The 12710-nt window shown below is 49.4% G+C and overlaps 1 protein-coding gene across 1 annotated transcript; it reads right to left on the reverse strand.

Annotated features, from left to right (window-relative positions):
• Nucleotides 1–3823: 3823 nt before the first annotated feature.
• Nucleotides 3824–12710, reverse strand: LOC127582261 (apical endosomal glycoprotein-like). Its single transcript, XM_052037427.1, has 4 exons — nt 12602–12710; nt 11411–11528; nt 10041–10219; nt 3824–3895 (listed from the first exon to the last, which is right to left on the reverse strand). The coding sequence occupies exons 1-4, from the start codon at nt 12677–12679 to the stop codon at nt 3842–3844; spliced, it is 429 nt and encodes a 142-aa protein (XP_051893387.1). The 5' UTR covers nt 12680–12710; the 3' UTR covers nt 3824–3841.

A 12710-nucleotide genomic window follows, 5' to 3' on the forward strand; every position in this document is an offset into this window, starting at 1 on the left:
GTCCCGCCCCCTCGTCACCCATTGGTCGGCGGGGCGACGCGCTCTTGCTGATTGGATAGCTGTCCCTGTCAGTCAGCAGGAGGGACTTGCTTGGCCTCCGGCTGCAGCGGCCTCTGCAGGATGGGCGGCCACCCCGCCCGGTGAGCCGCGCACAAAGTGTCCGTGCAAATCTGTCCAATTACACGGCGCTGACCCAACATGAGCCAGCATCAGCTTCCAAACCGGGAGGAATTAGAAAAGGAAAAACAATCTGGGAATAGCATGAAATAGCATCATAACGTAATGGAAGAACAGAAAGTGATTCCTTGACTGACATTTGCTCAGTTTACACACTCAATGCATCACAACATAAATTGGGGAGCTCCTGCCCAATCTCCTCTCGCCGATGCTGCTGGTACATCTCCAGAATTCAAGGATTTGCAGAAGATTATAACTAATGCATCCTCTATTTCAGTAGCCACTTCTTCTAGGAACCCCAGGTGCCGGCCATCAGTGGTGGGAAAGTTACTGGAGGGGATTCTGAGAGACAGGACCTACCAACATTTGGAAAGGCAAGGACTGCTTAGGGATAGTCACGGTGGCTTTGTGCGTGGAAAATCATATCTTATTGAACTTTTTGAAGAGGTGACCAAGGGGATCGATGAAGGCAGGGAAGTAGATGTTGTCTACATGGACAAGGTCCTGCATGGTAGGCTAGTCCAGAAGGTTAGTCCACATGGGATCCAGGGTGAGCCAGCCGACTGGATATAAAATTGGCTTGGTGGAAGGAGTCAGAGGGTGGTAGTAGATGGTTGTTTTTCATACTGGAGGACTTTGACCAGTGCTGTGCCGCAGGGATCGGTGCTGGGTCCACTGTTGTTTGTTACCTATATTAACAATCTGTTGTTTGTAGTTGGCATGGTTAGTAAGTTTGCAGATGACATCAAAATTGGTGGTATAGTGGACATTGAAGAAGGTTGTCCAAGGTTACAAAAGGATCTAGATCAACTGGGAAAGTGGACCAAGGAATGGCAGATGGAACTTAATTCAGTCAAGTGCGAAGTGCATTGCCTGGCCATAGGTCTTAATGGTCACAACTGGGTTCACATAACTTTTGACCCCATTCTTTGACATTAATATTCTGAAACATGATGGAACCACAGGAGCTGCTGTAGCTGCTGCAGCTACATAACTACAGGAGGGCCCCACCACTGGCAGAGGAGGCGTGGTCTTGGAGTTGAAAGCCGAACTTGCTCTCGTTGATATTGTTTTAAAAATAATAAAGCAGTCTGGGAAAGAGTGGAGAACTTGGGTGGGGAAGGTTAGTGATGATGGGTCTGCTTTGGATGGGAAATCATAGTCCTTCAGGTGGCAGGTTGGCTGGGAGAGGCATCTCCACCCAGATCAGCTGAGGGTTGCCCAGGCCTTATCGAAGTCCAAGGTGTTGTAATGAGCCTTCTCCACCCAGGCAGCTCCGGTGGACCTGGGCCTGGCAAGAGGGGTGGGGAGAGAGGATGGAAACACAGGCTCTCTGTAGAGTTAGGATGTTACAGCCTTCTCTTCCTCCACCAGCTGTGTGCCGCAGTCAGCCTCTCAGCATCCACCATAGATGTTTTTTCTTTAGAACATATAACATTACAGCACAGTACAGGCCCTTTGGCCCACAATGTTGTGCCGACATTTTATCCTGCTCTAAGATCTATCTAATCCTTGCCTCCCACATAGCCCCCTATTTTTCTATCATTCATGTGTCTATCTAAGAGTCTCTTAAATGTCTCTAATGTATCTGCCCCCACAACCTCTGCCGGCAGTGCGTTCCACACACCCACCACTCTCTGTGTAAAAAACTTACCCTTGACATCCTCCAATCACCTTAAAATTATGCCCCCTTGTGTTAGCCATTGTCACCCTGGGAAAAAGTCTCTGACTGTCCACTCGATCTATGCCTCTTATCATCTTGTACACCTCTATCAAGTCACCTCTCATCCTCCTCCTCTCCAAAGAGAAAAGCCCGAGCTCAACTCAACCTATCCTCATAAGGCATGCTCTCCAATCCAGGCAGCATCCTGGTAAATCTCCTCACAAAGAGGAGATTTAATCTTGAAAAAATTCCTCCTCTCCTCTTCCCACCTGCAACAGTGGATGGAAAATGAATTCTTTTATCGTTCTCTCTCCAGCTCCCAACAATGACTCTCCCACATGCTGCACTGCAGAAGGTGATCCACACTCATTGGTGTCACAGACTCAACTTCACAATCAGCCCAGTGCTGTCCCTGACCTGGGACTGTGTGATGGGACAATGTAGAGGAAACTTTAGCCTTTACCTTGTCTGAGAATACAGATACTGTCACTGATTGCCAGTAATGCAATGTTCCATTCTTCTGCTCTAACACTACCATCTGACTAGTGAATAATTCAGAGAAAGAGAACCAGGAAGAGTGTGGACAAAGACACTTAGAGTGTTGTGAACTTCAGGAAGGGGAAGTCGGGAGAACACACACCAGTGCTCATTGAGGGGTCAGTGGTGGAAAGGGTGAGCAGATTCAAGTTCCTGGGTGTCAACATCTCAGAGGATCTTTCTTGGGCCCATCACAATGCAATCACGAAGAAGGCACACAAGCAGATCTACTTCAGTAGGAATTTGAGGAGATTTGGTACGTCACCAAAGACTCTTGCAAATTTCTGCAGATGTACAGTGGAGAGCATTCTGACTGGTTGCATCACCGCCTGGTACGGAGGCTCCAGTGCACAGGATCGAAAGAGGCTGCAGAGGATCGTAGACTCGGCCAGCTCCATCACGAGCACAACCCTCCCCGCCATCGAGGACATCTTCAAGAGGTGGTGCCTCAAGAAGGCAGCATCCATCATGAAGGACCTCACCATCCGGGACATGCCCTCTTCTCGTTACTACCATTGGGGAGGAGGTACAGGAGCCTGAAGACCCACACTCAACATTTCAGGAACAGCTTCTTCCCCTCCACCATATTGCTGAACGGTCCGTGAACCCATGAACGCTACCTTGTTGTTCCTCTTTTGCAATATTTATTTATTTTTGTAACCTAGTAATTTTTATGGCTTTATGTCCTGCCCTGTACTGCTGCCACAAAACAACAAATTTCACAACATATGTCAGTGATAATTCAGTGTGTGGGATTCTACTGACATCACCAGTTCCAAAATCGTATTTCAGGGAACACAAGCTCTGAGCAGTTGGAGCTCACCCGAGACACAGAACAGACATTGTGTGAATCCCTCCTGTAGCACTACACAAACGCCAGTGCCCAGCCATGTGTGGAATGCTACATATCGCACTGGACCTCCTGTGCGTAGGACAGTGAATAGCACTGCATGTACAACTGTAGAATTATGTGTGGTCTGCGTGTAGCCCTGTGCACCTCTACAGTGCAGGATGTAATCCCTTGTTAAGCCCTGTACGTAGCACTGTGTGTAGCACTGCATGTGCCAGATGTGTAACCTGCATCCAGCCCTATGTAGCCTTGCATGTGGAACCTGCATGTAATCTTGTGTGTCACCCTGTCTGCAGCCCTGCATTTTGCCGTGCAGTCCTGTGTATAACCCTGCATTTTGCCCTGTGTGTAACTCTGCATTTTTCCCTGTGTGTAGCCCAGTGTATAGCTCTGTATTTGTCTGTGTGTAGTCCTTTGTACAGCATGTCACTCAGTGCCAGGCCAATTTCCTGATGGTTATAAACTAACTCATAAGTGATTGACAGTGAGGGCTAACGTGAGCACAACAGCCTTTAGCAGCAAATCATTCTGAAGAAGACTCTCAAGTTCTTTATTAAAGATATATTTTATTGTAGATGGAGTGTTGGGCTGGAGACGTCCTGCTCCTCTGAGGCTCACTGTCGATCTGCTATACCAGGCCCTTGGACAGTCTCCACAGGCACCGTATTCTGTGTACAAAGAGAACAGGAGCTCAGTTCCAGTAATCCGACCAGCTGCATTTCCACTGGTGTGAAGGTAACAGTATCCAGAAGGTAGACGTTCAGACACGGGATAGACCCCGTGCACCAGCACCGCAGCTGCTCCCCTCGTGTCCCGTCCACACATTAGTGACTGCTCCACTCTCTCCCAACCATCTGTGCTACAACGGCCCAGGAAGAGAACATTTGGTCCCTCATGCTCATGCCGACTTCTTCAGAGAAGTATCCAGTTAGTTGCACTCCCCCTGAGGCAGCATGTTAAAGACAGCCTAACACCTGAGAGTTTCAGAGAGAAACCTTTCCTTAATTTTCCTCAAAATCCAATCGTGGCTCAGAGCACAGCGTAAAGCAAAAGGAACTACAGACATTGGAAACCTGAAATAACAATTGAAAATGGTTGGAGGGTGAGACACATATGAGGAGCCCATGTGAAGCTTTATTGGATCGGTGTAGAAGGGCAAAGATAGAGAGGTCGGAGTGGACGGACAATTAGAGTGACAGGAAACCGGTAACTCAGGTCATCCCTGCGGACTGAACACAGGTGCTCCACAATGCAGTCATCCAATCTGCCTTTGGTTTCCCCAGTGCAGGGGAGACCACGTTGTGAACACCAAATGCAGTGCACTAGCATGTGAATGGCTGCTTCACCTGGAAATTCTGTTTGGATCCCTGGATGGTGGGAAGGGAAGAGGTGGAAGGGCAGGTGTGGCATCACCTGTGGTTCCAGGGGGAAGTGCCGTGAGAAGGAGGGGTGGTTGGTGGAGATGGAGGAGTGGACCAGGGGGCCACAAACGGAACAGTCCCTTTGGAATGCTGAAAGGGGAGGAGAGGGCAAGATGTGTCTGGTTGTGGAACCTTGTTGAAGGTGGCGGACATTATGGAGGCTAATGCGTTGGATGTGGACGCTGGTAGGGTGGAAGGTGAGGACCCGGGGAACTCCATCCAGCCCCCAACTGGGAGGAGGGGGGTGACAGTATAAGGGTGGGAAATGGCATGGACGTGGCTGACAGCCCTGTCAACTATGGTGGGGGGAAGCCACGGTTAAGGAGAACAGAAGTTACTTTGGAAGCACTCATGTAGAAAATCTCGTTATCCAGACAAATATGACAAGAGACAAAGAAAGTGGGAGAATGGAGTGCAGTCCTGACAGGAAGCAGGGTGGGAGCAGGCGTAGTTGAGACCGCTGTGGGAGTCTGCAGGCTTGCAAAGGACATTGGTCTCTCACCCACCCCCTGAGATGGAAAGAGATGAGGAGGAAGGGAAGAGTCAGAGATGGACACTGTGAGGGGAGAGCAGGGTGGAACTTGACAGTAAAGATGGTGCAAATTGAAACATGCAATATTGCATTAGTAGTTGGTGCAGGTCAGGACTGGAGAGGGTAAGAGGCCAGAGGGAGGGAATGGGAGAAAGGGCCCATCGTCTGGGGTGAAGTCTCCTAGATGTGGAGGCAAAGATGATGGAAGAGGAGTTCAACGTCTGGCTCGGAGTTCATTGAGATGGAAAGATGGAGCTGAGGCCTCTGATGAGGATTAGGATCAGGGAGGGGATGATCAGAGGGCATGGTACGCTTTTCTCCATGGATGCTGCCTGGCCTGCTGAGTTCTTCCAGCATCATCGTGTTTTTCATCTAGATTCCAGCATCTGCGGTCCTTTGTGTCTGGGATGGTACAAACACTGTAGAGGGTGGAACTGGGGGAGAGGTGGGGTTAGGGGATAGGGGAAAGGGAGAAAGGTTGCAGGAGATGTTGAAGTTTGCAATCCTTGACAGCTGAAAGAAGGGAGAAGTGGAACTGTGGAGCATGACTGCTTTGATTCAGAGTGAGTCGGTGATGCAGAGAGAGGTTGAGAGCATGCATGTGGTGAGGCAGGGCATGAAGCATTGGTCTCGGGATGTGGCGGGAAATGTGAAGATATTCACGTGTGAATCTGAAACGTCAGGGTGAAATCCATGTGGAATATCAGAGCCAGAGGGAGATGTGGGCGTGGAAGGGAAGACGAGGAGGGAAAGAGAAACCACTGGGGGTGAGCACAGTGAGAGGGGCAGACAGAAACCCCATCAGACCCTATGTCAGAAGTTTTGATTTTCAAAAAAACTACAGATGTTGGAAATCTAAAATGAAACAGAATGCTGGAGATACTCAGCAGGTCAGACAGCATCTGTGGAGAGGGGAGAACTGGCCTGTTTTGATTCAAACTGGAAAGGCTGGTTATCTGAGTTCAGTGATAAGTCTTGAGTTGGAAGATAAACTTACGTTGGGCCTCACTGGACTGAAGTTGTACCGGAGTTCAAAGGTGGGGAGGTCACAGCGTGACTGGGGTACAGTATTAAAGTCTCAGGCAACTGGGAGCTCAGGGCTGTCTCTACAGACTATTTGGGGGTGTTCTGCAAAGCTGACCACAATCTGCACTTCATTCTTCAAAGTCAAAGAAACCACTTTGCAAACAGAGAATGAACTAAATTGGAAGAAGTGCAAGTGAATGGCTGCTTCACCTGGAAGGAGTGTTTGGGTCCCTGGCTGGTGGGAAGTGAAGAGGTATAAGGGCAGGTGTTGTGTCTCCTGCTGTGGTATGGGAAGGTGCTGTAGGAAGGGGAGTGTTTGGTGGAGCTGTAAGTGCAGACTGGGGAATCACAGAGGGAAGGCTGAAAGGGGAGGGGGAATGAGCTGGAATTACAGAGAATCATCATTTGAACGTGGAGGATGGTGGGGTGGGAGCTGGGGGCAAGGTAAAGTCTGAAAGATGAGCCACAATCCTGTCAACAAAGTTCAGGAAGAAGGGGAAGGAATCTCAGAGGTCCTGGTGTGGAAAGTCTTGTCATTGGAACAAATATGACAGAGAAACTGGGAGAATGGAATGGAGTCCTTACAGGAAGCAGGGTGGGAGGGCGTAGTGTGATAACTGTTACGGATAAGGTTACTATTGGTGAATGTCCCTTTAAGACATAGCACAGTAGTGTGTGCGTGTGTGTGTGGGGCGTGATGACGACAACAGGAGATAAGGACGTAATGACGTTGGTGGAGCAGACAGTCAGAGAAGAGAGAGAGAGACACAGCCTGCTGGTCTCTATCGATGGATGAACAACAGTAACTGTGTCTGTCACTACAATCCACGTATGGATCTTTGGAATAATCCAGTGGAGCCCACTTTGTCGTTAACCTGTAGAGGGAAACAGGTATTTGTGTGGATGGCCATGTCTCAAATGCCTTTCGGGGTGGTAGATACTTCGGAACAATGGAATGGAGATCATCAGTGACTGAGGTGTCGTGTGGGTTCCATCGTGGAACATTTGGATTTTCCCTCTATTTTCTCTCTACATTTCCTCTTCAGTCAATGGTGGTTTTGCAGAAGCCTTTGCTCACGTTTCACCTTACAGCTTGCTGAACTGAACTTTGAGAACTATTCCTAGACTTGGAGTTTGGGAATTTGCCACACATATACTGCGAGTTTAGTTTTGGCGAAAATGTTAAGATCTAACATTTTTACTTTTTTTCTTATTATCATAAGTAGTTCTTAATAGAATAGTTTCTAACACTTACGCATGACACAGTGTGTTTCTTTTGTTGCTGGTACGTGACATAACTGGAGGGGAGGCTGTGGATTGGTTGCTAACCCATCCCCTGAGATGGAGGTAACACAGTCCGGAAGGCAAGGGAAGATACAGATGGTGAAACATTTGAGTTTATATGAGAGCAGGAAACAGCACCAATGTAGCGTATTGCAATGCGGCTGGAGAGGGGTTTGGAAAAGTATGGAATGGTCCAACTATTGAGAACCATGTCCACACTACTGGCAGGGGGAGGTGCTGCTGACGGACTGTCAGGAGACAGGCAAAGGGCTTCCCTAAGATCTCATAATGTTACCTTCCAAAGCTCTTGATCCAAGAATTGACCCCTTTTGCCTTAACCCCTCTGGGAATAAAGAGCCATAGATCCAAGTCTGCTGATGACACAAAGACCGATGGCAAGAGGACTCTGAAGATGGGAACACAACACTACAAAGCATGCTGATATATAGTGAGTGCACAACCCAGTTCTGTGGAATAAGACCTTAATGTTTTTGGAAAGTGATGAATGATGAAAGTCTAAAGAGATCAGTGCTCCACGTACAGAGAGTGAAAGGTAATGTTTAGATACAACAAAGAACTGGAAAGGATGATAGGGCATTAGAAGTTTTAACTTGCAGGCTGGAACATGAAGGGAAGGAAGCTACACAGGACCTGGTGGGAGCACTGGAGAAGGATATCTAGTTCTGGACCTAGGTTCTGGTGATCGGAAGTTAAATAAATCGAAAAGAAATAGATAGTGAAGGGAAAATGAAAATCAAAGCATGACAGGAAGGGGCAGGAAACTTAAACAAATGAGTGCAGCAGAAAGCAGACCCGAAGTAAGAAGAAAATGTACAAAGCTTGAAGCTCTGTGAATGCAGTTAGCATTTGTAACCAGATGGCTGAGCTGACAGCACAAATTGTACCCCATAAGAATGATCTGATAACTATGAGAGAGACAAGGTGGCGGGGTGACCATGACTGGGAATGTGATATTCCAGGTGATTCAAGATTCTTCGAGAATAGACAAAAGGGGGAAGGAATTGAAGTAGCTTTGCTAATTAAGGAATAGCGATATAGACACAGTGGACAGAGGTGGAAGTAATGAATAGCAGAGGGTGCGGGTGGTCTAGCAGCCCCCAAACTCTTGCTTGGGTCAAAGCATAAATGGGGGAATATCAAAGGTGTGTCAGAAGGGAAAGGATTGGACTGGTAACCATGGAAAAGGAACTTACACTGTACATAGGGATTGTTTCTCAGAGCAGAATGTTACAGAGCCTACCTGGGAACGGGCTATTTTAGATTTACTTATGTGTAATGAGGGAGGATTAGTGAAAGATGTTGTAGTTCAGCATTCCCTGGGGAGTAGTGATCACAACATGGGTGAATTCTTCGTACAGTTTGAGGGTGAATACCTGGTGCATGTTGCGATAAGAATATTGGACTCTGCAACTGTACTTAGGTCGAGTGACCAGGTGAAAACTTAGCAAATGGAATTTAATGTGGGGAAGTGTGAGGTCGTGCACTTTGGTACGAGGAATCTAAAGGCAGACTATCACCTAAATGAAGAAAGATTGCAGATGAGCAAAGTACAGAGGGGTCCAGGTGTTCTGGAACAGGAATCACAAAGTAGTCATGGGCAAGTAGTTAGGAAGGTAAAAGGTCTTTATTGCAAGAGGGCTGGAGTTTAGAGACTGGGAAGTAACGTTATTGTACAGAGTACTGTTGAGGCCATACCTGGAGCACTGGACACAGTTTTGATCCTTTTACTTAAGAAAGGATTTACTAGCATTAGATGCAGTGCAAAAGGGATTCACTGGGCTATTTTCTGAGGTGAGAAAATTGTCCTGTCACCAGTGACTAAAGAAATAAGATCTATATTCTTTGGAGTTTAGAAGAATGAGGGGTGATCATTGAAACCTATAAAATCCTTAGGGGGCTTCATAGGGTAGACGTCAAGAGGCTACCACTAGTGGGAGAACCTTGAACGAGGGGACACAGTTACACAGTTACAGAATGATCAATTAAAACCGAGGTGTGTGAGAATCACTCGCAGAAGGTGGTGAATCTTTGCAGTTCTCTACCCTGAGGGATCATGGAGACTGGATCGCTGTGGGTACATAAAGCAGAAGTAGATAACTTTTTGAAAGATTGGGGAAATGAGAGCTGTGGGGACCTGGCACAGAAAAGACGAGGGCTGAGGCAGATCAGCCATGATCATAGTGAATGGTGGGGCAGGATTGAGGGGCCGAGTGGCCTCCTCCTGCTCCTTTTCCCGATGTTCTTATGCTTCCTCTGTCTTCTGAGATATTCATGCCAGCTTCCCATATAATCGAGTTTTACTCCTCTCCAGTTTGCTAGTTATCTTAAAACACTTCCCTGTGCAAACAGTTTCTCCTTGTTTACTTTTTCCAAGTTGCTTCTATTAAACCTGCAGTAAAACTCCATTTATACCATCGAATACTTACATTCACTCTATTACACATGGGGAATGTGTTGTGTCTCTCTGTGGGATGTATGATAATAAGTGCTGCCCTCCTCCCCCATCGCCCACCCCACCATCAGTGGTACCTTGTCACGATTTCTATAGCTGATGTTGTCAAAGCCGAACGGTGCGCTGGATGCATCCGTGCTCCCACGGAAGCAGACACTCCTGTTTTTATACCAGTGATTTGTAGCCACAGCGAGACACACCAGTGCAGCCAGAACAAGGATCACAGCAGCAACAATGGCGGCAGTGTTGCCAGCACCTGCAGTCACACACAACACCACAGTCAGCACACCTCATCCCAGTCCTTAGTGTCCAACCTGTGCTGTCCCTGCCCTGGGACTATGTGATAGGACAGTGCAGAGGGAGCTTCATTCTGTGTCCAACCCATACTATCCCTGCCCTGGAACTATAAGATGAGACAGTGTAGAGGGAGCTTTAATCTGTGTCTAACCTGTACCGTCCCAGCCTAAAGCCAACAACCCCCTCCTCCAGAGGAAGAATGGCTCCACACATACGGAATACAATTGGCAGGGGCATCTCTGACATACTTATTCCCAAAACGAAGGGACACCATCAAGAACCCGTTGACTTTCTCCAGGCACTCTGTGGCAGTGTATAGAAGTCTCAAAATGGTATTCGTATGCACTCTGTCGAACGCCATCTCCTGGTCAAGGGAGAGGAAGGTCCGACAGACCAGTCCCCTGGGAGGAGGACCCAATGGGTGTTGTCCTGGATAGATCAACCAGGACCAGGTAGGACTGGTTGAGGTGGATCATGTGGGCCAGCAGGGAGCCCAGACGGGTGGACAGGGCCCAGGCAAAGACTTTGTGATCTGTGCTGAGGAGGGAGACCGCGCACCAGTTCCACAAGAGGCAAAGATCCCTGTTCTGTGCCACGAGGGGGGGCATCTGCGTCCAGCCCTGGAGATGGCAGAGGGCACCGGTCCTCTCTGCCAACATCAGCGGAGCATCCAAATGATCAGCACCCTCCAGGCTGAATTTCAGCAAGTCCTCCCACAAAACACCCAGTGCGTCCCCGCTGGCATCCTCCAGAGAGAACAGAGCCCCGTAAATTCTCCCTGCCCTGGGAGTGTGTGACAGGACAGTGTGGAGGGGGCTTCACTCTGTGTCCATCCTGTGCCCTGGGAGTGTGTGACAGGACAGTGTGGAGGGGGCTTTGCTCTGTGTCTATCCGGTGCCCTGGGAGTGTGTAACAGGACAGTGGGGAGGGGGCTTTGCTCTGTGTCTATCCGGTGCCCTGGGAGTGTGTGACAGGACAGTGTAGAGGGGGCTTTGCTCTGTGTCGATCCCATGTCGTGGGAGTGTGTGATTTTAGGGCAGCTTGGGACAGCGGGCACTGAGCTGGGCTGGACGTTACTGTCAATGCACAGATTGTTCCTCCACCTCTCTGCTGCAGTGAGAAGATTAACTCTAATTAAGCACCATCTTACCTCCAACAACGATATCCGTTACAACTCCGTAACAGTTCACACCGGGACGATATTCAATGTCGTCAATGGCAACGTAACTGGTCTGTGCATGGTCCGATTTCATCGCTATAAATGCAACCTAAGGTAGGAAGCAACCCGTCAGTTCAAGCCCCACCAGTCCCAGTAACGTGGGGCCATGACCGCTTCACCTCTCGGTGAGTCCCGGACAGCACCACCGTCAGCCATGACTTCAGCGGTAACCCCAGAGTTGGGAAACTGGGTGGAGCTCTGCCCCGACATTCAGGACGAGAGGCTGGTGTCCCTGACAGCTGAGGGAGTGGGTGAGGGGCAGTGCTGAGGGAGTGGGGGAAGGGCGGAGGGGCAGTGCTGAGGGAGCACTGAGGGAGTGCTGCACTGTTGCAGAGGCAGTACTGAGGAAGCACTGCACTGTTGCAGGGGGCAGTACTGAGGAAGCACTGCACTGTTGCAGGGGCAGTACTGAGGAAGCACTGCACTGTTGCAGGGGCAGTACTGAGGAAGCACTGCACTGTTGCAGGGGCAGCACTGAGGAAGCACTGCACTGTTGCAGGGGGCAGTACTGAGGAAGCACTGCACTGTTGCAGGGGCAGTACTGAGGAAGCACTGCACTGTTACAGGGGCAGTACTGAGGAAGCACTGCACTGTTGCAGGGGGCAGTACTGAGGAAGCACTGCACTGTTGCAGGGGCAGTACTGAGGGAGTGCTGCACTGTTGCAGGGGCAGTACTGAGGAAGCGCTGCACTGTTACAGGGGCAGTACTGAGGAAGCACTGCACTGTTGCAGAGGCAGCACTGAGGAAGCACTGCACTGTTGCAGAGGCAGCACTGAGGAAGCACTGCACGGTTGCAGAGGCAGCACTGAGGGAGCGCTGCACGGTTGCAGAGGCAGTACTGAGGGAGCGCTGCACTGTTGCAGAGGCAGCACTGAGTGAATGGATGCACAAATAAAGTGTACTTCAGGAGGAGACAATGTGGGGGAAAGGGTTGGGTAGATGGTGAGATGGGGGGCTGGGAAGAGGGTGGGTGGGGGGATTTGGTGGGTGGGGTTGGGGGAGATGGGGGGATGATGGGCTGGGTTGGGACGACAGACACATTGGACATATTTGTTCTGAGAATACGTTGTTTTATTCACTTAAAGACTTTGGGGAACATTTGGGGGAAAACCTGGCCTGACCTGGAACTCCATGGCACTGTCCACGGTTATGTTGACAACTCGCCATTCCTTCTGGTCATCCTTGGCCTCCCACAGCATGGACTCCCGATCAGGCACATACTGGACGACC

The sequence above is a fragment of the Pristis pectinata genome, chromosome 23, assembly GCF_009764475.1.
Source record: "Pristis pectinata isolate sPriPec2 chromosome 23, sPriPec2.1.pri, whole genome shotgun sequence".
Taxonomy (NCBI): Eukaryota; Metazoa; Chordata; class Chondrichthyes; order Rhinopristiformes; family Pristidae; genus Pristis; species Pristis pectinata.

What these genes read in the sequence shown, in the direction of transcription:
- LOC127582261 (XM_052037427.1), bottom strand. Translation starts at nt 12,679, where the DNA reads ATGCTGTGGGAGGCCAAGGATGACCAGAAGGAATGGCGAGTTGTCAAC. An exon ending in ACAGTGCCATGGAGTTCCAG is followed by an intron (nt 11,529 to 12,601) that starts GTCAGGCCAGGT and finishes TTCCTACCTTAG; the next exon opens with GTTGCATTTATAGCGATGAA. An exon ending in GCTATAGAAATCGTGACAAG is followed by an intron (nt 3,896 to 10,040) that starts GTACCACTGATG and finishes CTTTGTACACAG; the next exon opens with AATACGGTGCCTGTGGAGAC.